Source organism: Kryptolebias marmoratus, linkage group LG1, assembly GCF_001649575.2.
Source record: "Kryptolebias marmoratus isolate JLee-2015 linkage group LG1, ASM164957v2, whole genome shotgun sequence".
NCBI classification, from domain to species: domain Eukaryota; kingdom Metazoa; phylum Chordata; class Actinopteri; order Cyprinodontiformes; family Rivulidae; genus Kryptolebias; species Kryptolebias marmoratus.
In genome coordinates this window covers 11,310,563-11,336,703 of record NC_051430.1, presented here as the reverse complement: position 1 = coordinate 11,336,703, position 26,141 = coordinate 11,310,563, and the positions used below count along the sequence as shown (strand labels likewise).

The 26,141-nt window shown below is 42.7% G+C and overlaps 3 protein-coding genes across 7 annotated transcripts in view; 1 reads left to right on the top strand and 2 right to left on the bottom strand.

Annotated features, from left to right (window-relative positions):
- ccdc92 (coiled-coil domain containing 92) overlaps positions 1-3,696 on the top strand; it is a 13,490-nt gene extending 9,794 nt beyond the window's left edge. For all 5 annotated transcript variants that reach the window (XM_017435343.3, XM_017435341.3, XM_017435345.3 and 2 more), the window contains one exon: positions 1,351-3,696. In XM_017435343.3, the coding sequence (XP_017290832.1) occupies positions 1,351-2,159 (809 nt within the window). In that variant the 3' untranslated portion in view covers positions 2,160-3,696. The remainder of the gene's footprint in view (positions 1-1,350) is intronic.
- A 1,270-nt stretch (positions 3,697-4,966) lies between these two features.
- On the bottom strand, positions 4,967-9,144 carry chmp7 (charged multivesicular body protein 7). The gene is made up of 10 exons (XM_017435310.3): positions 8,529-9,144; positions 8,277-8,448; positions 6,940-7,125; positions 6,700-6,833; positions 6,464-6,512; positions 6,263-6,382; positions 6,059-6,157; positions 5,907-5,964; positions 5,615-5,830; positions 4,967-5,537 (listed from the first exon to the last, which is right to left on the bottom strand). The coding sequence occupies exons 1-10, from the start codon at positions 8,789-8,791 to the stop codon at positions 5,482-5,484; spliced, it is 1,353 nt and encodes a 450-aa protein (XP_017290799.1). The 5' UTR covers positions 8,792-9,144; the 3' UTR covers positions 4,967-5,481.
- Positions 9,145-9,477: 333 nt separating this feature from the next.
- Positions 9,478-17,793, bottom strand: lgi3 (leucine-rich repeat LGI family, member 3). Its single transcript, XM_017435306.3, has 9 exons — positions 17,411-17,793; positions 15,815-15,886; positions 15,263-15,334; positions 14,273-14,344; positions 14,064-14,135; positions 12,662-12,831; positions 12,412-12,576; positions 12,214-12,304; positions 9,478-10,982 (listed from the first exon to the last, which is right to left on the bottom strand). Exons 1-9 carry the CDS (start codon positions 17,602-17,604, stop codon positions 10,253-10,255), a joined length of 1,638 nt encoding a protein of 545 aa, XP_017290795.1. The 5' UTR covers positions 17,605-17,793; the 3' UTR covers positions 9,478-10,252.
- Between the last annotated feature and the right edge of the window lie 8,348 nt (positions 17,794-26,141).

Genomic DNA, 26,141 nt, shown 5'->3' with positions numbered 1-26,141 from the left:
ATGGGTCAGGGATCAGCTCTATGGGCTTTAAGGTGACATTTGTTTAAGCTAATTTCAGCTTTTTTCTTTTTGTTGTTTCTGCTTCTATCAGCTAATTTTGGCTTTGTTCTTCTCATTTTCAGCTACTTTCAGTTAACTTTAGCTTTTTCAACTAATTTCTGCTTCTTTCAGCTTTTGTTCTATCTTATGCAAATCTTCTTCAAATTAGCTTCTGTTTCACTTTTTGCGTTTTCATTAAACTTCAGCTGTTCGGCATATCTTCAGCCGCTTTCAGCAAAATTATTCAGCAAAAAAAGCATTCACACTGCATTTTCGCAGGAAATGCAACTTCTCTAGTTAGGTTTAAAGTCTATAAGCCCTATTTAAACACTGGATTAAAAAGCTAATTTGGCGGAAAAGACGCAGTCAGAAGTCCATAACAGAGATGTCTGTAAATTAGGGTTTTGTGCTGAAATGAGTGTCTGCATCAGCGGGCAGGTCTGAAGCAGAGGGTGGTGCGCCTCACCATGAGAGTCATTACACCTCCTCATGCTCATGGCCAGCCGCCCCTCCTCCTGTCGAACGGCGATGCCATGGAGTCCCATCACTGCTCTGAGTCATCAACAAACTACCAGTGGGTGTGTGTGTGTATGTGTGCGACTGGGCGGGACACATGCAGTGTGTTGTAGGCTTCTCGATAGAGCAGACCCGGGTCAGTCCTGTTAGAGGCACTATCATGTTACTGTGAGCCATCTCAGAGATTGGAGTGCAGGTAATGAGATTATCTGCCACTGCACTAATGCACAGCCTTCAACCTGCTCACTGCAGCTGCTCCGACTGGGCTGAAAACATACCACCCCCCTCTCTGAGAAAACAGATAATGCCATATTCATCTTTCCAACCATCCACTTATTTGATTGGAGTGACTGTAGGAAATTTAAAAAAAAAATAGCAAAGTAGTAATCGGAACACACAGTCACGTCTGTTTATATGTCTGATGAGCGCAGGGCTCTTGTTGTCTTCATATCTTTTGGCGCACTCAGTACAATACGGTTGTGTTGTCTGCAACGAGGTGTTACATGCTGAGGTGGGGGTTGCAGTGATGGAGGTCAGATGAGTGCAGTGCTCTTTTTCTCTTTCAGAGCTGTAATGTGAAACCGGTTCTCTCTGCCCACTGCAAATGGGTCTCTATAGGATCACGCTGTCTCTGTCAGCTGACAGAGTGTCTCTGCCTAATGTACTAATGATTCGTTTTTTGGGGATATGTGTGTAGGTCTGTGTGTGTGTATCTCGGTTTTCTTTATCCTGTTTATTAAATCTGCAGCTGTGTATGTAACAGCAGGGTTTTTTTTTTTATTGTTGTGTGTTCAGACAGCAGTGAGGAACGATGCAGGGAGCTGCAACGGAGGTGTGAGGAGCTGGAGGCCCAGCTTAAGAAGAAGGAGGAAGAGAACACAGAGCTGCTCAGGGACCTGGAGCAAAAAAATGCCATGATTTCTGTCCTGGAAAACACCATCAAGGAGAGGGAGAAGAAGTACCTGGAGGAGCTTAAGATGAAGAGCCACAAGCTGGCTGTTTTGTCCGGAGAGCTGGAGCAAAGAGCGAGCACCATTGCTTACCTGACTTCACAACTTCATGCCACTAAGAAGAAGCTTTTAGCCGGCAGTTCTTCTGAGGCCAGTCCTAACGTCAGCCCAATCACTTCATACAAGCCCACGCCTCCACCGTCGAAGGACAGGCAGCCTGAAACCCCACGTCGCCGCATGAAGAAGAGCCTCTCCCAGCCTCTTCACCCAGAGCTGACTGAGGTGTACCGCCTCGGTCCGGACGGCAGGCGGCTGGTTCTGCGAGAAGCGGTCGACGCCATGCCCGACCCCACACCCTTCCTCCAGGCGGGGAGGGAGTCTCCCGAACATCAGGTGGTGCGTGAGCGGCCTACGGTCATCCCTCCCATCGCCGCCGATCGCTCCCCCATCCCTCCCCTAGGTGCAACAGCCAGTCCCCGTCACAGCCCCGCTCGGGACCGCCAGCACAGGGCCCACGTGGGCGTGGCCCACCGCATCCCACACGGCACCCTCCCTCTCGCCCCGCCTCAAGCAGAGCTGGAGACGCTGGCCGTGGACCAGGTCAGCGAGGACAAGGTTCTCCAGAAGCGCTCAGAAGCTGACAGGACAGTTTAACTCTGTAACGCTAACGAGCATAAACACACACACACACACACACACACATCTAGGGCCAGATGCATATAACTGTAGTTTTTATCAAAAAAAAACTACAATGCATTCCTTTTGCCAGATTCAGAAAGCTGTGCAACTCCGTGGTTCTGTTTTTGTAAATGTCCCTGTTGTTTTACATACTGTATGTGCACAAGTTTCATTTTCACCATCAATGGCTCCGGGCGGCCATCTTGTGTCATTTGCATAATAAAACAGCTAAATACAGGCATAATACTGGTACAGTGAAAGTACTAGTAGAAAAGTGCAATTTTTAAATAATGGTTCAGTTCTGAGGGTCTCATTAATGTCTTCCAACTACTAGAAGAGCTATTCTACTGAAATAAATCACTACTATATTGTATCTGTTAGTTTAGTTTTATGCTAATTTAATATATGAGATGCACTCATTCTCACTGCTCCACGAACACTGATGTTTGTGTTTTTGTGTGTGTGCATTGTTTATGCATCTGATCCTAGTGCAAGGAGAGTAAGGAGACTGACCCACTGTGTAGCCTGCTTTTTACACCACACTGCAGTATAAACAAATATCATTTCGAGGCAAACCACAAGGACTTTATTTTTTTTTGTTTTTCCTGATCCCCTGCGGGACAGACTACCGCACAGCATGCCAAATGGTCCCTATTTATGTCCCAGTGAGACTTTGTATTATACACATCTTACCTTTTTGCTCAGACCTTCGGTTCATTCTGCCGTTTGTGGAACGAAGAACAAACCCTCAGCCAAATATCTGCATCAGTGCCTGCTTCACCGGTCCAGTCATGCACAAGCTGTGAGCTGTGGTCAGTTATCTTTACATATCTCTGTCTGCGCCGTCTTCTCGACAACAGGCCGAACGCGCCGACAACAAGTATACCATGTCTGCAGCTGCGTAGGATAGACGTGACATAATTAATCTAATATTCCTAGAATGTCTTTCTGCTCGTGATAAATGTATAATCATATTACTGTAGGTAGACGCTGCCTAACGTGCAATTGAAATCTGCAGGTCGTGGAGGTGAGCAGTAAAATTTGTCCTTTTGCTGACAGAAGGAGACGGCAGCAGTGGACGTGTTTTAATGCAATATGAGCTGATGGTAATCAGCGCATCTGTGTGTGTGTGTGAGTGAGGAGGAGCGCGCGCGTGTCTGAGAGACGGCGAGGGCCGCCGGGAGAACTTAGCTTTGGCTGATGCTATTTGTCACTCGAAGGGCATTTTTAAAACACCGCTTTAACAAGATTTTTGTGATATCACTGTACTTTTTAAAAGGCTGTGAATTTATAATTGTATATTTTTTTTCTTAATTTAATTTATCCTTTCATATAGAACCCAGTAGGAAACAAGAACAGGTCAAGTATTCTCTGTAGGTACTGCACCACCAACTTGATGGTAAATAAATCTTCTATTAGCCTGCTTTTCACAATAAAATCACTTGTCATAAACGATTACAGATCAATCTAATAAAGTGAAGCTTTTTTAAACGTCTGGCTTGGACACTTCATTTCTGGTAATGTACATATGTGACAAACTTGTTTTTAATTCCTGGTGTCGGACCACTTCAGTGTTTTTCGACTAAAACTTACTCTTTTTGAGTCAAATAAAATAAGATAGTTTACTGTCCCAGATGGCAAATTATGCAATAAATAAATAAGAAGGCTAATTTGATCGGCAGTAAGTAAAGTATGTATTTTAGCCTAAAGGAGCATCTCCTCCGACCATAAAGAGAGGTTGTTTCAGATTATTATGGGCTGGAATACCTTCCTGCAACCATTAAGTGTGAGGTCTTCTCCCCTGACAGCCACAACGATGCCCTTACATTTCATGTAAACTCTCAGGTATCCATAAGTCTCCACTATCTAAACTTCTTTGTTGGCCCAAGTCTCAGCAGGATAAGTAGTTTCCTCTTTTTTTTTTTTTTTCTTTTTTTTTTAGCTACAATTCTACCAACCAGCCACTAGGTGTCCCACTCAGATTTCCAACAGTTTCAGAAATCAAAACATCCAACACTCGAAGTACAATCCCTGGTTTAAACGTTTGGAAAACCAAGTATTTTATTAACCTCTCTATTATGAACGGGTTTCATCTAAGAATTTATTTCCCTGAACAAAAAAAACAGGGCTGAAAAACATATTTTAGTATAAACAAAATGTAATCTGGATTAAATTATGAACCTTGCATGTTTTCTCTAGCCATACCAAAAGACAAGCTAACATTATATTATATTAAATGAGTTAATATATAAATGTCCAGCATCTGAAGATCACATTAAGTTTAAATGATCAGTTTGGTACTAAAAGGATAACTAGGAAACATAAGTAAACCTCCACTGTGGCACAGATACACATTTACTGTGTAGATAAAATAATCTGAGCACATTTGACTGACATTACACCACAAAAAAACAGGGTCTGCATTGAAAAGAGGAAGCACAGTCAATTAAATTAGGAAGTTGTGGCTAAAATTTACCTACTAAAAGGAATATTTTGAATATGTTTAAGCCTCAAAACTGAGTTTGTTGCAAAAGGTGTTTCCTCTAAAAGGTTTAGTGATAATATGAGGAAAGAAAAACACAGTTAAGGAGCTCACTTGTATTTTTTTTTGGTCACGCAGTTTAATTATGATCATGTGCTGATTTAGTAATGACTCGGGTTGAAAACAAATCAGCCGAACTGACAAGAGCTCCAGGAACAAACAGCTAAAAACCCTTAATGCTGAATAAGCCCGCAAACCTGCAAGCTGTAAATTTATCTCCGTTTACAAAATAGCCACGACAACTGATTAAAATAAAGTTTATTTTGAAGAACACATTTGGTTAAATCCATTTCAGGTGGGGTTCTTTAGTCCTCACCAGCACAATTCAAGCGAGGCATCTTATATTATATGTTATAATAAATCATTTGGCATGACATTCTCTGAATTATTTCAACTCATATGTACAATTTAGAAGGCCACTTTAACACACTTTGTGACAGAAAGAAACTAATGCAAACAAACACATAATAAACCATTGATCATTAGGTTTAAAAGCGTTCCAACATGCTAAAGAGCAGCTTCCCAAGAGTGACACGTTTGACTCGAGTCTTCAAACGGAAAACAAAACAAGTTTCAAAGAGAATAAATGTGCCTCCACATTAAAGGACTTATTTTATTAAAAGGAAATAAAGTGCCTTGTTTGGAACCTGATTTCTCCTTTCTAATTTTTATTATTAAGAGCAATAATTTTACTTGAATGAATAGATATCATATGTTAAGGAAGATTTTCAGTCGGGTCGTGTCGTCTCTGTACCGTCACTGTGTCGGCTCCAATCTCCTGCCCGGCGACGTCACTTTCTTCTGCTGAATCCCTGAACACAGAGAGTCGATCATCATCACCTTAAAATGCTAGATGGCAAGACAAACTGAGAACTGTAAACACACAAACCCGTTCCTGACAGCGTTAACCGATTCAGTTCTTCCTCCAGCTCGTCGGTGGAAGCGCTCAAGCGGCCGTGGGGTACGTCGGGCAGGGAGCTGAGGATCGGCTCACTGGAGGGTCTCAGTCCGTTTGTTGGAACTGCGGGTAAACCTGACACGGAATCTGGCTTCGATTCATCCAACAGAGCTTTCAGCTCCTCCTCCAACTCATCCATGTTTTCGTCTGAAAGCAGACGGCAAACTTAAAGCTCTGACATCGTCCGGCGCGTTGAAGGTGCAGCGCCGATAGAACGACATACCTGCGGTGATCACACCACCGGAAATGGTCTGGTTCACCTCGTCTTGCGTGTCACACAGCTGTTATGTGGTAGGAAAAACACGTGGAGAGCGTTGGAGTCAAATAAAACGCATTAAATACACAATTCGCTGTTTTCGAAAACAAAAAGCGGACCTCCTGAATTTGATCCACGAGGGTCTCGGCTCGCTCCACAGTCACGTCTTTCAGAGAGAGCCTCAGGGCTGCCACCCCGGCCTGATACGCCTGCATCACCTGCACACACACGTCCAGCAAACTGTCAGTGCCGACAGCACACACGGCGACGGACACGTGGGCAGTTGGGCTGTCAGCGGTCACATCGTTAATGCAGCGTCTTACCATCTTGTCAGTCTGGGACTGAGCTATTCGGTCCAGAATTCCTCTGATAGTCTCCAGTTTGGCAAACAGGTTGTCCGCTCTCTTCTCTACCCTCTTGCAGCCTCTCAAACACCTCAGCGCCTTCGGAACAGATGGTGAGGATAACCAAGTTAACTAACTGCTGTGATGTGTCAGGCCGTGACGACTATCAGTTATAATAACCTGTGATTTCTTCCCTTCCTGCAGCAGGTTTCTCGCTTCCTCCTTGCACCTACAGACAGATTGTTTGAGGAGAATAACTCAGTGTCTGGAGATATTAAGTTGGAGCTGCACACAGAACCAGTTATTTCACTTTTCTTTAATCCTAACAGTGGACACGTTGCCTCTGCAGACATACAAATCACCTCTAATACAAAGGAACTACACGTCCAGATTAAAAGTTTCTGTTTGGGCCGTACCGATCAGCCTCCAGGCTCAGTTTCTGCACCCGCTCTCCCAGCAGTTTCTCACTGCGCTGCAGCTGGTAGACTCCAACGTCCACGTCGCTGAGGGGAGACACGCGCTCCTGTCCAGGCTGGCAAAATTTGACAATCTGGAAAGAAAACGCACGCCATTCCTCGTGCAAGAGCCATCGTGCGACAGTAACCGAACAGTTTTGTTTTGTTGCTTTTTTTTACGGCGAGCGAGTCGGGATTTACCTTCTCCCCTTCGTGTAAGGAAACGACGACCTGCTTGTCCTTCTGCAGCTGCAGGAGCGCCATGCAGAGCGTGCTCTCGTCGGTGCAGAAGTCCGACGAGAGGGAACAGAGCTCTTGAAACGACACGACAGAGCAGCTTGAAAATTCACTGCTCTGGTAAACCCTGAGTAATTCCGCTGCCTTCTCCTGAGAAGAAAAAAGAAAAAAAATGAAAAAGATAGGTTTAACTTCAACTTTAGTCTTTATTCATTATGTCCCTGACAGGAAGTTTGTTTTGTAGCAAGCAAACCTGAAAATTCAATGATCTAGAGCTCCACAGATGAACAAGCACCAGTAGCAGTGATCAGATTTTAATATGCATAAATATACTACATGATATAAACCGGAACTAATAAAAGCACTTTAAAACAAACAAAAAAAATCTTCAAAGCAACATCCAGCCAAATGACTTTCATATTTGCACACATAAAAGAGATAAATAAATGTGTCCGCAAGAAATTTCCTAGTAGGAGGATCCAGAGGGCAAAAACCAAACAGATGAGGGCAGTCAGACAGGACGGATCAGGTCTTCCTAACGACCCCGACCTCTGAACAGGTCAGACGGTGAACTCTGCCGTGCACCCACTGTTTCTGAGCGGAAACTCCTGGCTTTAACGTTGGTGTTTCCATACAAACAAATAATGGAAAAAGGTTGGAACAGACTCGATGTGGGATTTTTTTTTTTTAAAGCACCGCAATAGTCTTGTCAACACATAAAAGTGACAATTTACAAAGGCAGTTAAGACACTCGCACCAGCCAACATGTTCACTGATGATGGGCCACGGCTGATCTCATCACCCTGAAGAAGACTGACAATTAAAAGAATCATCAGCAAACTTTAAAATAAACTAACTTCAAACAGATGCAACCCTGAGGGGGAGCCAGCAGAGGATGGTGTTTCCTCTGACGTGCAGCCACTGACTCCCACTCTTTGGGTTCCTTTTTGTAAAACATTGAGAATACAGACTACTAGATTAGGACCAAAATTGGGTAGCAGCAAACCAAAAACCAGTTTTCTTGCCTTCAACATAAGAGTGAGGAGTGAAGCGACAGCATCATCTATCATCCCCGCCCTCCATGTATAAGGATCAGCTGACAAAATAACTTTTACCGTACAGGAAAACTAGAAATAGGCACCTTGAACCAGCTCCACTTCAGTGATAAATAACATGCAGATTGTCTGCTGCAATAAAACGTAAATGCATTAGGATGGATTAGGATACCGCAGACAAAAAGGACTACAAATATGGCTAAAGCGTGCAGGACTCAGAGGTCCAGGTTTGTGATGCTGACCAACCTTCACCAGATCAAGAACAACAAAAGACTCCTCCAGAGGAACCCGGCTGCTCCCCAGGAGGGTGGAGAAGGTCCACTTGAGTGGTTTCACCAGCAGCATGCCCACACTCCAGGACACCCAGCCACAGTCCACGCTGGCGGCAAACTCGGACTCCTTCTGGATCTTCCCACATCTGCACACAAGGACGGACACCCAGATTATAATCGGGCTGACAGACAGACAGCAGCGCAGAGAGGACAGGACGGCGGGTACCTGGCCATGGACTGGAGGACAGTTGACAAGCCCAGGGGGGACTTCTCTTTCCTCCGGAAGGTCTTGTTGAGGTCCTGCAGGTTGACCAACACGGAGCCGCGCTCCCTGCAGCTCTTCGTGATCAGAACCGTCCAGAAGTCCATCTTACTGTCCCAGTCCGTGGTGTTGACGTCTCGGTTCTCCTTGAACTCGGAGAACAGAAAGTTCATCCGCTCGTCGTCATCCCACTCAGGCGGCAGGGTCATGTCGGCGGTGTTGGACATTTAAAATACCCGAACTGAAAAGGCTGAAATTCAGATAAACCAGTTTGTCTGAGCTAAGCAGTCGTCTGAGATAGCTAGCTCTGAAACTAACATGCAACAGCCCTCTAGAAGAACCAAAAAAGAAAAATAAAATGACTACGTCCCGTCAAATAACATATAAGTTCATACGCCGTTTGTTGAAGGAAAATACGGAGCTGTAGTTTTGGTGTCAGCTGCTATAAGAGACTTCTTCTTCGTCATAATGTTGTAAAGTCATGCTAACACGAGCTAACCTTTACATGCTAACAACAAACCGTTTGTGCGTTTACAATTCATACCCGAACGGAAAAGCGGTGATATCTGTTCTAATTTATGAAAAGAACACGGAGCTTCCGCCCACGCGTACACGTCGGTAAACAAATCAAGCGCACCTGGAGTTATGCTCACGAATATCATATCTGCGCCAATTATGCGCATGTAGACATACTGTAACGTTACGTTATTAATGCATTACGTAAGTGAATGAGTATGGAAGCCCAATTCTGCCATTCTGATGAAAAAAAGCTATTTTAACTCATGCTGTCTCATAATAATTATGACCTTAAGGATTTTTGTTTTCACCATAGAAGCAAAAATAGGCTTATATAGAAATGAAACTGCAATATGTGAGAATTTATTGCTTTTCTGACTGTTGTATCCAAACAATACCCAACAACTATTACTGTTTGTCTGTACAAAACATCAATTGGCTGGGGAAAAAAATCAGAAGTTTTTTAAATACGATTTATTCACATTTGAATTTACCACAGTGCTCATAAGACTCATATTAGCTGTTACTTGTGGCACACATTATTCCCATGAAAATAAGGGATTACAATAATAAGCATAAACAGAATAATACCCATGTAGGTGCACGTTTTGAATCATTTTATGACCTCTTGGTTTGCTTTGCTCGGGCCAACTCTCTACCATTTTAATTCCAGCAGAAGAAATAATCCATCCACGAGCTCTTTATGGATCACTGCGCAATAAAAAAGGACTGAAGGTGCTGCAATGTAGTCTTACACAGTGCCATGCAAAAATGTTTTCAGTTCACCATAAAACTTGCAAAATCTCTAGTTTTCCTCTCACTCATATAATATTCAGCACAATCCCACAAATAATTCATTAACTGCACATGCAGGTTATTTAAACATTAGTTAAGTACAAAACAAACATAATTATCTTCCAAAACAACATTGCCCTGGTCACAGTCAGATACTGCAGCAGGTACATGACACTTATGTTAACTTTGACGGTTATTTCATTCAGCTGTTAGAGAACGGTGCATTACAAATTACTTCAGCCACCATTTAATTAATTGCTTTCACTTTTAACATCGGAGGAAACGGCAAACTTGTAGTTGCATGGCTTAAACATTTTGCAGTTTTGTTTGGCACATTGTATTTATAATGAGAAGCCCCTCTCGTTGCTTTGACGTGTTCATTTGGCGCTGAGGTCCACCACCAGGTGCTGGTAGGCCAGAGTGCTTCCTTTGAAGCTTGCGGCCAGCAAAATGTCCTTATCGTCGACGGACACCAGGTTGAACCCTCTCGGGGCTCTCATGTTGAGCTCCTGGAAGGGCCGAAAGCGCTGAGTGAGGTCGTCCCACAGGTATACTCTGGAGAAGGAGAAATCACTTCCAAGAATGAGGTACTGACGCGGGCCCACCGAGAAGGGATACACGGCCATCGAACCCCGCGAGGGGAGAGTCTGGATCTCCACGAACCGCTGCCCCTCCCAGCGGAGGACCTTGGAGTCGCCAATGAAGCGCGTGAGGCAGAGGTAAAGAACCTTCCTCACCCAGAAGTGCTTCACCATCTGCACGTCGGCCAGCTCTGTGATTTGGGAGTGGAAGGCGAACTGCTTCTGGCTTCGGTTCCACTGGTAAACCACCGGCGGCTGAGAGGCGCTGGAGAGGATGAGATGAGGCTTTCCCCCGACATCCAGGAACTCCACGTGGGTGTCCCGGTGCCACGGATGCAGGGACTGATGGGAGTAGAAGCCATTGCTGTTCCAGTGATAAATGCTGGTGGAGCCTGCCTTGGAGCTGTCGGCCACAATAAAATACCACTCTCCATCCAGCTGGAAGGTCTCCACAAAGTTGGGTTTCCTAACGCGACTGGTGTCGATATCCTGGATCTTTATAAAACGCTGTGGGTCCTCCTCCCACCTGGGCTCACAGAAAAAGGTCATCAGTTTACTTTCAAAGCTTTTTGCAACTAACACAATAGTTTTGCATGAAAAGAAAAATAATCTATCGGTTACTGAGTGATCAGATCAATGCTACTCTCATGAAGGTAGGGTCAGCTGGTTAGATCAGCAGGAACAGGAAGAATTAGCACATCTGGCTGTCCAAAGACAACAAAATAATAGGCATCAAGCAAATTAAGCCATTTTCTAATATGTTGTTGTATGAAATGCTACAAAATATTGAGCTATGAATTACTGCAGTGTACAAGGACTTACTTCAGCCTGAAAAAGTGTGATCTGAGAGGAGTTATTTATCTTTCTGGGGCACAAACACAACTCAAGCTGCAGGTTGTTTCTCTGATTCTCTGTTTTCTCCTGATTCCAGTCTCTATAGTCTCAGTCTTCCAGCATTATTGTTTTATCGCCTTTCACTTCATGAAAGTGGTCCTTATCTCATCTAATTCTCAATATCCACCATCGAAAGGCAACAGGCAGGTGATAGTGTTCGCTAGCAAAATATCTCGTGGCCCACTGGATGAATTTTAATGAAGCTTTCAAAAGCTAATTATTGGATGTACATCTACAGCTGATTGACTTTTGGAGTCAATCCAAGTCAAAATGGTCACCACAGCTGACCTTAGAGAATGCAAAAATGCAAAAGTACTAAAGTACAATTTTAGAGATTGAGCTAAAATCTGATCTGGTCGTAGCTGAGAGTTATCCCCAACACAGATCTGTGCTTAAAACATTAGCATTAACTGTTGGAGTCAACCCTGTTTGTAGGTTAGAAAATATTTCATGAAACACTGGATGCATTTTAATAAAACTTTCAGAAATTAATCACTGGATGTTTATCTACAACTGCTAAGATTTGGAGTCAACCTAAACACAAAAATGGCTCTAAGTTAGTAGATTTTACAAATATTTTGCTAAAGTTTCATGCTGTAGTAGCTGATAGTCATCCCCAACGCATACTCTGAGTGCTACTACATTGTGTAAGATTTGATAACAATGAGCGAGGTCTTGCACTAATATTATTTTCAAGGTTTGACCAAAAGACGATGGCTCCTTCATTTCTCAAAATAAGATGATCTTAGGTTAAAGAAATGTGTCAAGGAACCCAAGGCCTTTAATTAACAAAATAAATAAAGGTTGCGTACAGTTCATTAATATGCTGAAAGTCATGTGTTGTGCAGATGAATAAATCTTACTTGTATATATGAGATCCACCGAAAAGCTGAGCCACAACCATGTAAAGTGTGTTATTTATCACCACTGGTTTGCAGTAAACGGCAGAACGAGCTTTGGGAGAAAAGCACAGAAGTCATAAGCATCAGGGTTTTTTTGGGTTTTTTTGTTTAATAACATAGTATTTTAGAGTTGTTGTAATTTTATCAATAATAACTTACAGGTAATGTTGTGAAACTTCTTGAAGATCATCTCTACGTGGTCCCATATGTACAGGGTGCAGAACCCCGACTCAGGCTGAGCAAAGACCACAAACTGATCTGCATTGAACTCATACGACTCCACTGACACAGAGTGGAAAGGGAAGTTTTCATAAACGGCAAAATCTGTTGGAGGACGGAATGGACAGGAGTTACAAACCAATCGTACCACAGCGCCTTGCAGAAAACGGAGGTAAAGCTGAGGTAAAACCTGCAGTGATGCAGTTGAAGTCTCGTGGGGTCAGATCGTGGATCCTGCGTCCCTGAAATTCAAAGGGGCTGGCACAGTAGATGGAAGGAACGGAGGTGTTGGACTTCTCCATCCAGTCTACCAGCCACTTGATCTTACAGTCGCAGCGGAAAGAGTTCCCACGCAGGTCTCTGAGGGACGGACGGGGAACAAGAGCAAATATAGATGGATATGAAAGGTCTACACGCTCCTGTTAAAATGTTTCAGTTTTGTAAAGGAAAAAAAATGAGTCAATAAATCATTTAGTTGATTTACTTTATTTGTTTGTCTCGGGGACACACCTGCCATTGATTAATGTAACTTGGAATAACCTGAAACAAAGCTCAGCTCCTAGTACAGTTTTACTGACATCTACTCGGTTGGAGCCTACAGGAAGATCCCAGGGAGCTCACAAAGCATCAGATAGATCGTATTGTTGAAAAGTATCAGTCAGGAGAAGGTTACAACAAGTCTGACAAGTCCTTGTTCTGTCTTACACACGACAACAACCTCCTGTGTTCTCCATGTGTCTGGACTCTGGGGCAGGGAAGCTTTTTCTTAGAAAGTAAAAACATCCAGGCCCAGATAAATATTGCAAAAAAAAAAGATCAAGTCTCTCAAAGGTTTGTGGGAAAATATGTTTTGGTCTGATGAACCTGAAGCTGAACTTTTTGTCCACAGTTCAGGAACAAGACTGTGGATCACCAAACGAACACCGTCCCCACAGTGAAGCATGGCGGTGGCAGCAGCATGCTGTGGGGTTGCCTTTCTTCAGGTGGAACTGAGGTTTTCCTCAATGTGGGTGGGATGATGAAAAGTTTAATTTATTTATTTGTTTGTTTGCTTGGGCCTAAAACTTTCAGGTGTCTGCTGCAGAAAGATGACGATGAGGAGGAATTTCATTTTTCAACATGAGTAACAACCCAAAGCATACAGTCGAATCAACAAAAGAGTGCCTTCACAAGAAGAAAAATAAAGTTTTGGAATCTTGCCCCCACAATCTAATAGATTTTTGTGGAACTTGGAAAAATAAGTGGATAAATATTACCAGTTTGTGCTGATAAACTCCTACCCAACAAGCAGGATGTGCACACTTTTACAACTATTTTATCGCATCTTTTTCTATTTCACATGTTCTCCCTTGAATTCTACATGACATATGTCACATTAAAGGTGAGGAAAGTTTTGAGTTGCTTTAACAAGATCCTGTTTTCTTACGTCACAAAAACCTGGCACTTTAACAGGGGAGGTGTAGACTTTTTTACATCTCACTCTTAAAGAAATCGTGCAAATCTCCTTTTCAAGGACTGTTTCTCACACTCCAACCAGCCAACATGTCCACTAAACCCTCAGGGAGACTGCAGCACAGTGGTTGCACACTTACAGGTCTGTGAGGATGTCTAGATGCTTGAAGAGATCTCTGGGCAGCTGCTGCAGGTTGTTGTTTGAGAGTGATCTGCAAGGTTACAGGGATTCAGGAGAAATTATTATGTTTGTGGTGTTATTTTTGCCACATTGGTAAAATAAAATGGAGAGAATTAAGCTTCAATAGACAGTTTTGTTTTAATATAGGTGGTAGAATGTACTACTCACAGATGAGTCAGGGACTTGAGCCCTCTGAAGGTATACTTAGACAGATCCTGGATGTCGTTATTCTCAATGAACCTGCCGAGAGAACAAATTACTTATATAACATGCAGCCTGTGAAATCCAGCCAGCACTGCAGAATGTCAGGCTTTGTGCTGTCAGTGGAAAGCGAGGAACAAGCAAGTGTTCTCAGCTATTTCAGGTCTAACAGGGTCAGACTAAAATGGAAGCGCCAGAGTCAGTCGGCTCTGAGGACTGAAAACGAACGCAAAACGTTTCTCTAGAGGAGCGAAGCTCTGTTCGTGTCTTTAAACTGAATGCATCATTTGATCTCCGTCGTTGTTTTCGTCTGGTTGAGGCCACGCAGCATGTGCAGACTCTCTGGAGGTGGCTGGTTATGACAATCTGACTTTATTAGCATTCACAGCAGGCCGACGCAGAGAGGCAGAGGTCTGCAGCTCCAAACCATCAGCTAACTAAAGCTCATCAATTCACCGGATGGCATATTCAGCTTTTTCACACTGCAGAGGCAGAGTGCTCACTGGCAGATAAGGATTTATTTTCTATTTTACTCTTGGCACTCTTTTCTTTACTGCAGAGCCCCGCCACCCTCCGCCCACTTCCAGATCCTAGTTTAGAGATTAAATCTCTTAGCTCTGAAGCGTTCGCTGAGATGAATCCTTCATAAGAAAGCCCAGTGGTGAAGGACGCTGTTAAACTAAAATAACATGTAAAAGTATCTTAAATGAAAAAATAAATCAACAAGCTGACTCATTAATGTGTGCAGTTATTAGTCACACTAATGTTTGCTCATGATTAAGGCAAAGGCAGAGCGATAAAGCTCACGTAAGAAAGCCCATGAGATTTCTATAATGAGCTTTTCAAGGTTTGTTCAAAATGGCTGGAGTCATTTCTCATCACAGGACGATCTCAGTCTAAAACTCTGGTATAAAAGGAGGTGAGGGCGATTTACTCCGCATTTAGTAGCACACTTACAGGTACTGCAGGTGAGACAGACCCGCAAACGCATCATCGGCAATCGTAGTGAATGTGTTGGAGTTCAGGAGCCTGTCGAAGAAACGCACACAAACATAAACAAGAGTTAACGTCAGACGTGGGACGCGCTAATATTTAAATCATTCAAAAACACGGCCTCTGTGCAGCAGTTGGAGAAACATTTGCTATCCTAACACGAAACTATCACCTAATGTGAAGCAAATGATTCTGAACGATGAAATGAATTCATCCGGACTCGACACCCACATGAACACACACTCATGACTGCATCTGACGGGGAGACTGGAGTCTTTGTGTGACAGAGCGCAGCTGAAGGGAGTCAGTCATTGGCGGGGACACTGATGCAGAGACACTTTGGCCCTTTTTACTGCTACGCCACCACTGTTTTCAATAAGCATTCATTTGGAGTGGAGTCGCTGAAGTCCCCTCATTGTCGCCTAATGAAACATAGCTGTGGTGTTAAGAGTGCGTAGAAGCTTTCGACCGGTTGTGAGATGTTTCACGGCCGTAACGCTGTCAGTGCACACTCACAGGAACTGCAGCAGGTGAAGGTGGGAGAAGGCTCCCTCTGGGATGGTTGTAAAGGCTGCGTTCACTATCGTCCTGTTCAGACAGAAAACACAAAGGTCATCAGGCACGGCTTCCCGATGACAAGACAGAAGAACGCCAGGCAAAGTGGGAACAATTTTAACATAACGTTGTACGTTCTGTTATACGTTTCAAGCTGCTTGACTCCTAATGGGAGCCGAATCATTTTAGGACATGTCTTTTTAAAACAGGACACAGCTTCTGTCTCCTTCTGTTATAAAATGAGGACATCATCGGCCTCAGCTCTTGTTTTAACTAGAAGTCCTCATGTGACGGAGGTTAATATGAAAATGGAATGAACTGGGTTTTGTTTTTCTCTAACCCTCTCAGTAAAGCACAACTTCTCTGCTGTCAAATGTTCAGCTTCTCCCTTCATTTCTCATGCTCCATATATTAAAAGAGTGTCTGCACAATCGTCAGGATTAAACGTCTCTGAGGAGAAGCAGTTCTGCTGCGGCGAGCGAGGGGAATCTATTGTTAGGATCCCTCTCTGGGTCAGGATACATCATCAGCATTCGCTCTGTTGTTTTCCTGGTAGTTTCTTCCGTACGTTATTTGCAATCAAACTACTACTGTTTCAACCACGTATTCATGTATCAAACTGTTCAACTCGATCGGGAATAGTCTGCTATAACATTTGGTTTTTGTAACTTTTATACTTTACAAAACATTTAACTCTATCTGAAAATAAATTCCCCTTCAGTTTCTTCAAAAAAATTGTCCTCTTTGAAATCCGCTTCAGCTACTTATTCTTGTTTTTGTCTTCTCGTGCCACTTTTAGCTACCGTGCTGCTTTGTTTTTAGCTTTTAGCTACAATTTTACCAGTTTTAGCTGTTGTTTTGCTGATTTTACCTTTAGCATTTGTTTTGCTACTTTTAGCTTCAGTTCTGCAAAGTTTAGCATTAGTTTTCCTAATTTTAGCTTTTAGCTGCAGCTGCTGCTTGAAGCTTTCAGCTTGTGTTTTGCCCATTTTAGCTTATGTCTCGCTTGTTTTAACTTGTGTTTTAACTTAGATCAGTTAAAGCTTAAAAAAATTCAATATTAACAACAGCAAAAATATTAATCAAACTCAATTTCATCAAAGCCATTCAGCTTTCATCTGCAGTTTTACAGAAGTTGCCATGTTTTTCTAGTTCTTACTCTTTTTGAATGTATTTATGGTTTGATGTCAAAGCTTAGTTTAGTTAGTTTAGTTTAAATGTATCTGACAGCCCAAAACAGTTAACAATGCTGCATGTCAGACCAGTACCACTGTTGCTTTGTACACACACACACACACATTAAGTTGATCCAATGAAGGACGGGAGAAAAGCAGGAAGTCATGTGAAGGAAGAAAACCCTGTTCAGGTACAGCTCTGCAGGCTGGTGTAAATCAAACAAAGATAAAAGCAGGCAGGCAGGCAGGCAGAGGTTTCATGCATCATCATTACATAAGTGAGGCTGACATCAGTGATGCAGCCATCAGTACCAGCCTGCCTGCTGCCCACACTTCTCTGCTCAGGAACAGGAAGCTTTAGGTGACGAATATCTGGACTCACAGGGAGATGATCCCGGGGGGGAAGCTCTTGGGGATGGCCTTGGTGTCCACGCAGAAGGCGCTGTCTTTGGTGCAGGAGCAGGTCGCGGGGCAGCGGGGGACCTTCGGGGCTCTCCTGGCGCCCGACTCCCAGACGCACAGACACAGCACCGACACGCACACCAGCCTCGTCCATTTTGCGCGGAGCTCCCGCATCGTTGTGCGGGGAGGAGGATGAAGAAGAGAGGAGGAGGATGAAGGGAGGGGGTGTCGGGGAGGCTCCTGTGCGGTGATGGGCTTCTTGAAGTTTTGCCCCCTTCTCTCTCTCTCTCTTTCACACGGTGGCTCGGAGAGATGCGGTGGTTCGAGCCTGAGCCGCGCAGATCTGTGCTCTGTCAGAGCTGAGCTCAGGGAGGGAGGGAGGGAGAGAGGGAGGGAGAGAGAGAGAGGGGGCCTGTGCGCGTCCTCAGTGGGTGGGAGTGTTTCACAGCCTCCCTGGATGTGGAGGACCTGTGGGCTGACAGTATGACACAGAGGAGTGGACCCTCACCAGGGCCGGATACACATTCTACTGGGGTGGCAAAAGTGAGGCACGAGTNGGGTAAACATAAAACATCTTCATGTGCCCTGGATTGATTGCACCAGAGGTGGGACACAAAGTTCCAGCAGGGGGGGGGGGGTTATTGTTGCAGGAAAAGTTTACATCTCAGTTTCATTTCATGCATTCTGGCTTATTTGTCTATGCATATAAATGACAAAACTGTCGGGTGTGGTGGAGAGTGAGGCGAACCCAATGCCCAGACTCATAGCTCCAGGAAGGAACTAATTTATTATAAAAAATAAAGTAAAATAAAAAAAACCCAAAACCAATGGCTGATGTGGCATCAAAACAAAATCCAAAACTGCAGCAAACACGAGAGTGAAAACACAGCACAGGAGAGCAACAACAGACCAGTGAGTCAGTGGAGGAGATGACCGGGTTTTAAAGGCAGGAGGTAATTAGGGGAAGTGGACACAGGTGAGTGATTACAAACTTGAGGCAGGTGTAGATGGGCGAGGCAGGCAAACAAGTAATTTACTGAGGACAAGTGAAATATGAAAGAGAACACGGGTGGCACAGGGAGCAAAATACCGACTACCAGAACTAAACACAGGAACAACCCAAAAAACAGAACAATAAACCCAAAACAAAAGAAACTTAAAAATCAAGTTAAACAAGAACCCGAATCCTGACAAAAACAACATTTAACCAACTGCTGTTTGACAGCAACGCCATTTATTTCCCCCACAGATTCGATAATTGTTTTCACACACAGTATTTTTTCTCAAATTTGCAATGTGTTTTGAATTAAACACACAGTGTATAATTAGGTGTACAGAACAGATGTTAAACTCATTTTCACCAAAATTTAAAAAAAAAAAAGATCTGATTTTGTTCAAGGGCCAGCCTCGGATAATATATTTTTATAAAAGGGATGAAGAAGTCTGACATGATTATTTTGATTATTTGTTTTCAGGTTTGTTCTGTTTGAGTCGTGGAAACTCTCAGGACCGACTAAAGTTGCTCTTCGGGGGCAGAAAAACACCAGTAGTTGGTTGACAGTCGGGATATCTCGAAACCTACCTGTGAAATCTTCCCGGTCCAGTTGGAGGGTGAAACCATTTTGAAATTCAAGAGGAGTGGGCGTATGATCTGTAACCTGAGTTGGAATAGAGATTAAAGCTCTGCGCTAATGTTCTTGACTTCCAGTACTGTACAAAAAGGACACTTCTGCAGCGAGATGATGCCAGTGTTTTAGTGTTTCCCCATCATTTCAGTACTGGAATTAGCTGAACGTGACTCAGGCTTTAACTAAAATGCGTTTAAAGTGCAGTGATCAGTTTGAGCTAATGGTTTATTAGCTCACTCCCTGATATCTTTATGCACATTCTTTATTCTTTACTCACATTTTTACAGCATACTTGAGGCAGATTGCTGTCAAAGTAGAAAGTAGTTGTTTTGCGTCTCTTAGAGATGATAGATTTTAAGGCATCATACAGGAAGTTATTCCTACAATAAGGAGAAAAATTGAAATACAGTACCAATCTAAATTTAAATTTTATAAAACATTTAAAAGATTAATAACCCACTAACCCGAAAAATGTAACATCCTAAATGAAACTTTAGTTTCATCTTTTGTTTTATCATTTTTAAGACTCAAGTAGATTTTGCAGCTATTTACAAATTATACTGAGTAGGAGAGTCGGTAAAAATGTCTCTTTTAGTCGTAAAGGTTGCAGACGCCTGCTCTAAAACCACCAGTGGGTCTCAAAGTCTGCACAGCTGTTCACAAACTACAAAATCCTGAATGAGTGACGCAATGAAAAGAGGAGGCTGTGGGAGAAACGGCCAAAAACGATAATGTTTTTGCCTGTGTGTGTTTGTCTGTTACTAAAATATCTCATGAACCAGTGGATGGATTTTAATGAAACTCTCAGAAAGTAATCATTTGATGTACATCTACAACTGATTATCCTTTGGATTCAACTCAAAACTTGAAAAAATGCACACCAAGCAAACAAAAGGTAGTTAAAACTTTGGCATTGGTTGTAGTACAGATACTCTGGGGGCTACCTCACGACATCACATGAGATCGCGCATGAAGTTATTTTTAAAGTTTGACCAAAATGGCTACAACTCTGTCAGTTCTCATCATAAGATGATTTTAGCCTAAAACTCTGGCATGACAGGTGGCGGGTGATATGCATTTCCTCAAGGAATGCTAGACCTTTTTTAATCACGATGCCTTACATGATCTACACCTTATTGTCTTAAATTTCTGTGTAAACAAGTCTGTGTAGTAATGAAAGAGCGATAACACCACATTAAAGTCATGTAGATTTCTTCTAATTGTTACTGAAAACAGTCTGAAACTAGAAGCATTCAGAGAGTGCACACTTCCACCGAGGCCACAGCCTGATTAAAAAATAATGTTGATCCGGATCATGATCTGGATCAGCACCAAAATGTAATCCACTGTTTTTTGCAACAACCCCAACATTTCCTGAAAATTTCTCCAAATCTGTTCATTAGTTTTTACCTGATCTTTGCTAACAGGCAGACAAACCAATGGACACAACCAGAAACAGAACTTCCTTGGTGGAGGGAACAAAAGGGTGACATGTAGGAGCAAAGAGAGGAGGTTTTAACAAAGGGGTAAAATTTAATCACCTTGCACCATGTTTGACATTTCCTGAAAATTTCATGATAATCCATAACATTTTGAATAATCTTGTTCACAGACAGACACTACTGAAAACATAACCTCCTTGGCAGAAGTAACAAAGAATACCTCAGATATAAGTGTTTTAAATTGTATGACTCATTTATTGTGTTTCTTACAACAACTTTGGATATTTGATTTTATTATCCATAAAGATCAGTATTGACATTTTGACTTTAAATACAGTTGTTTTACACCCAGTATATATATGCCTCTTTTGTCTGTTTGTGTGTGTGCATGACAATGAAATTTAGAAAATAATTATTGAATGCGGATCTGCAACTTGATAAATGTTATTTCTGTAGTCAAACCAGCGTAAAATGATCTCAGCAGCGAAGCAAACCCGAGGAACACAAACATGTTTATAAGTCACTTTTACAGATACTGAGCTAAAATTTGGCGTGGTAGTAGCTGAGAGTCATTCACAAAACACACTCTGAGACTGCGTTTGGCATTTTATTTAAGGTTTGCGCAAAACGGCTGTAACTCCTTCATTCCTCAAACCTTGGCAAGAAAAAGTTGACAAGCTTGTGCAAATAAGAGCCTCGTGATAGGTTTGAGACCATTCTGTGCCTCATCCAGCTCAGTACCAATATCCACCACCAGAGGGCGCTGTTGGCCATAGCATGAAGTCAGTCTGGGCGTTTAATTGTTCAAGGATAAATGAGCAGTGCCAGGCATCACCAGCCTTCCTGCACAAGGACTCTGTTGTCAGAAGCAGAGAACAAGCCGGGGTGTTCTGTTGTTCTGTCAGCATGTGGCCTGAACCATCTGATCCGAAGCAGCAGGGTTCTGGAGACAAATATTTCATTTGAGCTGCATTTTCTTCCACACCAGTTCAGGTCATAGTTCCACGGGTTTTTGTTGTTTTATTTGGTGCGCATAAAGACATGCAAGTAAATAAAAGTGTCATCTTGTTAAGTGAGAGGAGAAACCCTCTCTAATTCTTCCAGAGCTCAGTCTAAAAAGGATCGCCCACTCTCAAATCCACACGCTTCCAGGGAGGATCTCCTGTTCGGCGCTTCGGTTGCTTTTGTGCCTTGGTGCTGTTGTGTGCCTCTGTGAGTTCTGCTCAGTTCGTGTCTGAGATCACTCCTCTCTTAAAACTCCACCCAAGCAGGGCTCCGGTGGGAACCGGTGTAATTGCATGACACAGAGAGAGGAGCATGAAGCGGCAGCTGGAGGCCCCAACATGCCCTGTGTGGAGCAGAAGGAATCTGAAATGCAGCAGAGATTAGTCCGCTGAATTCCCTCTGTGCAGCCAAATCCCAAATCACAGGCCTTGCTTTTAAACACTGTTTTGGAGAGTTGCGCCGTTTGAGAGGTATTGTTTAAGACAGCGCAGCTGGATGACTCCGCTGGCTGAGACGACAGTTTTGCATTACGAACACTTTGATGCTGAACCGTGTGACAACAGAAAAACTAGAGTTTACCCCCTATTAGCCTCCTAACCACCAAGTTACCTGTGTGAAAACTGAAAGGAAAGGAAAAAAAATGCATTTTCTGCAAAAGTGCAGTGATTGCTGAGTGCTAAATGACAGCTGAAACTGAGACGTATACGCTAAAAACAGCAGAACATTAGCTAAAAACTGAAAGAAGTAGAATACCAGCTAAAAGTAGCCAAAATGGTAGCTAGAGGCTAAAAGCAGGACATACAAGTTGAAGAAGCAAAAGGGTAGCCAAAAGCTAAAAGTAGCAGAACAGTACTTAAAGTAGCTACAAACTACAAGTAGCATAAAAAGATCAAACTTAAGGCAGATTGCAAAAAGAACAATGGTTTTGAAGAAACTGAAGAGATCTCTTCCTAAGAGGAAAATATGAAATAAAGTTAAATAGTTTGAGAAGCAGAAAAGTTACAACAACCAAAACTAACAGCACCCATCTCCTGAATGAGCTGAAAGTTTAAACAGGTGAACTGGGTAAAGTAAAGAATGAAGAAGTAGTTAGAGTGCAAAAAAATAGACAAATCAAACACAGCAAAACCACATAAACACAAAAATAAATGTTTAAGTTTCCCATCTTTGCACCAAGCATATAGGGTGCTGTTTGTAAAGTTACACAGTCAAAAATTAACAGCAGTGTTTTGGTTTATTTAGTCTTTAATAAGAAAAAAAAATAGTTTTTTTTCAGTCATATTTTTACTATGTTATTCACACATTTTTAAATGTCATATTTGCAAAATAAATATTTAACTTGCAAACTAAATATTTAGTTAGCAAATTAAATATTTAGCTTTGAAATTAAACATTTAGTAGTGGAGCTATGACATTTATAAATATATGAATAACATGGTAAAAATATGACTTTTTTTCTTATGAAAAGGCTACATAAACCAAAATATCGCTGTTAATTTTTTACTGTGTAGCTTTACAAACAGCACCACATACAAGCAGAGTTATCCTAACCACATATTTATCATTATTGTTGTTTTCTTCTAAATTTCACCAAGGAAAGAAATGTACCATGAACTGAATTTCGGTCAGATTTGCTTTCGTTATTCTTCCCTTTTAGCTACTTTGATATGAAGAAAAAAAAAGAAAGAAAGAAAAGTTCTTGCCCAGCACAGATATTTTGCTTCAATTACTTAATGGTAATGTTTAGAACCTGTACTAATGACAGCACTTTATAAAGTGCTTAAAGTTTGGCCTTTACCAACTCCTTTAAAACTCTGAGCTCATTCCCTGCGTGTCCTCACTCCTGTCCACCAGTTCGGGTCTAACAGGGTTTGTTTGCTGAGCTGGAAATAAACAAAGGCTTTTAAACCCAAAGACAGCTTTTTTATTTAGGTGAAAAAAACTGGATGCATCAGGATTTTTAGTGTTTTTGTTTTTTTTAAGTGTAACTGCAAAATGCCTACTTTCAGTGTCTGCCCAATGGCTACTTTCAACAACTTTGGGACCAGAGTGAAAACATTTCTAGTTTATCTATTTATACTCTTTAGTCGCTAGTTGTTTCTCATGTCCAGATGAACTCATTTGGTTTGTTAGCACAGAATAAACTGGTAAGTATTTGAGTGTTTTTACACTGACATTTGCTACTTTACTGTAGTTTGCATCTTTTGAAGTGGGGGTTCTGTGTGAACAGTTAGTATCTTACCTGCTGTAGATGGTTCGTTGAATGACCTCCGTTTGGAGAAATGAGGTTCAATGCAACATGTTTTTATTTATTTCTTTTTGTTTGTTTTTACGCCGGCACCTGGTAGAAAACAGCCTGTCAATAACGCTGCTTTTCCAGTCAGGGTGTTTTATTTATTTATTCATTTATTTTTGTCCGTTTCGGTCGTGCCTTCACTCAGACTAGCTGTTTGCTTGCCGGTCTGGTCCGAATCTGTTCAAAGAGCTATCTAAAACAGGTAAGATATTAATCGCTCCTAACCTTTCCATGCAAACCCCACTTTCTTTCGTATCTTTCATTTTGAGTTTAGCTCGCTTTCATTTGTGAGTTTCTCTTGTGAGAAACGGCACCGCAGGACCAGATTTGGGTGAGTCCTTGACAGGAAGCTAAACCCCTGACAGGACCTACAGAAACCCTTTCTAACATCCACACACGGGGTCGTTAGCTGCGTCCTCCTGAAGGCAAATAAAGTTGCATTGATACAACAGAAACACTCCGCTCCGCAGCAACTTTGCTTATTCGTTTGTTTCCTACAAACACACGTCTCAGGCAGGAGCTGTGTGGGGTTAGCTCCATTTCAGTCTTTACCGTGCAAAACTAAACAAAAAACAAACAAACAAAAAAAGCTCAACTAAGCCTGGGGTCAGCTTGGCAAAAATTAGTCATCAAACATTTCATGTTTTCCTGTTTGCCTCCGGACATACTTAAATCCTCCGCTGTCTGAAAGACACAATTCTTGAAAATCTTTGAACCTCCTCCTGGGGAATAATTCCTGCTTGGACGCCGTTTATCCTTACATCGGCCTTCTGGCTGTAAGTGCCAGATATGGAATAAAATGAATCATAAAAGGAATCTAGTTGTTCTTTTCAGCAGAGCTGCCAGATGCTTCTCTCGGCAGGGCTGTTAAAACCCAAGTCGGACGTGTGCGTGCACGTTACGGTGCGTCCACGCTCCTGATGGCGTGCAGCTGGATGCATTACGTCTGTGCCCTCGCCGCAGTTCTGTACACACAGAGCGATTAACCGAGGCAGACAAGGGCACAGATATACAGGTGATTGTGCAGCAGTAAATCCAGAACCTAATCTTCGTATGTCTCCGGGTGCACACTTACCAAAAGGAGCCAATAAATCATTTGGCCACGTCTGAACACACGCTGACGTCAGACCTGGTGAGTCACGAGCAGCTCGCGCAGCCACGGATTCAATAAGGTTAAGTGTTGGCCTCAACACATCTATCGCCTCTGATGAGCCCATCTTTAAGCTGCGGTGTGGAGCCGCAGCTCTGCTCGCAGGACTTGCAGTCACTTTCATTCTAACTTTCATCATCGGAAAAGGGGCAAGAAGGGCAGCAGTGCTTTGGCTCGTGTCTGTGTCGGTGCAAAATATTTCATGAACCACTGGATAGATTTGAATGAAGCTCGCAGGACGTAATCACTGGATGTGCGTCTACCACTGGTTCACTTTTTGAGTCAGCCTAATGCAAGATGGCCGCCACAGCCGACTGACCTTAGAAAACGCAAAAATAGCTATAACTCAGTCAGCATTAAAGATATCGTGCTCAAATCGGGTGTTGTTGTACCTCGGAGTCATTCACAGTACATTCTGCAAGTGCTGCTCATTGCACAAGATCTTTAGTTAAAACATCAGCATTTATAGAGTCCACCTTGTTGTTTGTTAGCAAAATATTTCATGAACCAGTTGATAGATTTAAATGAAATAAGTTGTGCGCATAAGATTGCGCACAACATTATTGTCAAGGTTTGACCAGAAACGGTGACAACTCCATCGTTTCTCAACATAAGACGATCTCAGTCTGAAGCTCTGGCTTGAAAGGCAGCAGTAGTGGATGCTAGGCCTTTCACTTAGACGGCAATGATGTCTGGGAAATGAGGCCGCAGGGCTGTTAGAGGCCCTTTAGACTTTAAGTCAACTCTCCCAAACTGCTCTGAGGCCTTGCCATGCTCGGTCAGAAGGTGGTATGCCAGCCAATCTCATCCCAGGATCAATGCAATTAAAGAGAGTACAAAGACATACGGCGCAGGGGCAAGTGATGTGATTAGAGTCCTGTGCACCACGACATTGCTGTTTTGATTCATACCCTCCTTCGTTTGGGCTCTCACATTAGGCTGCAGGCTGGTAAAAAAACAAACAAAAAACAAGCCAGGGATGGCGCCTCCATTTGGGCTGCAGGATCCTCAGGGGTGGGGGTATAAACAGCTTACTGCGCAATCTCTCACGATCAACTTGTCAAACTGTCACTGTCTCTGCAGTAAAACAAACAAACCAACAAAATAAAAGCACCGCAATGACAGAGAGAGAACTAAAAGAGGGATTCTGTGTTGATCAGCAATGTGCCATCTTAAGGCTCGAAAGATGA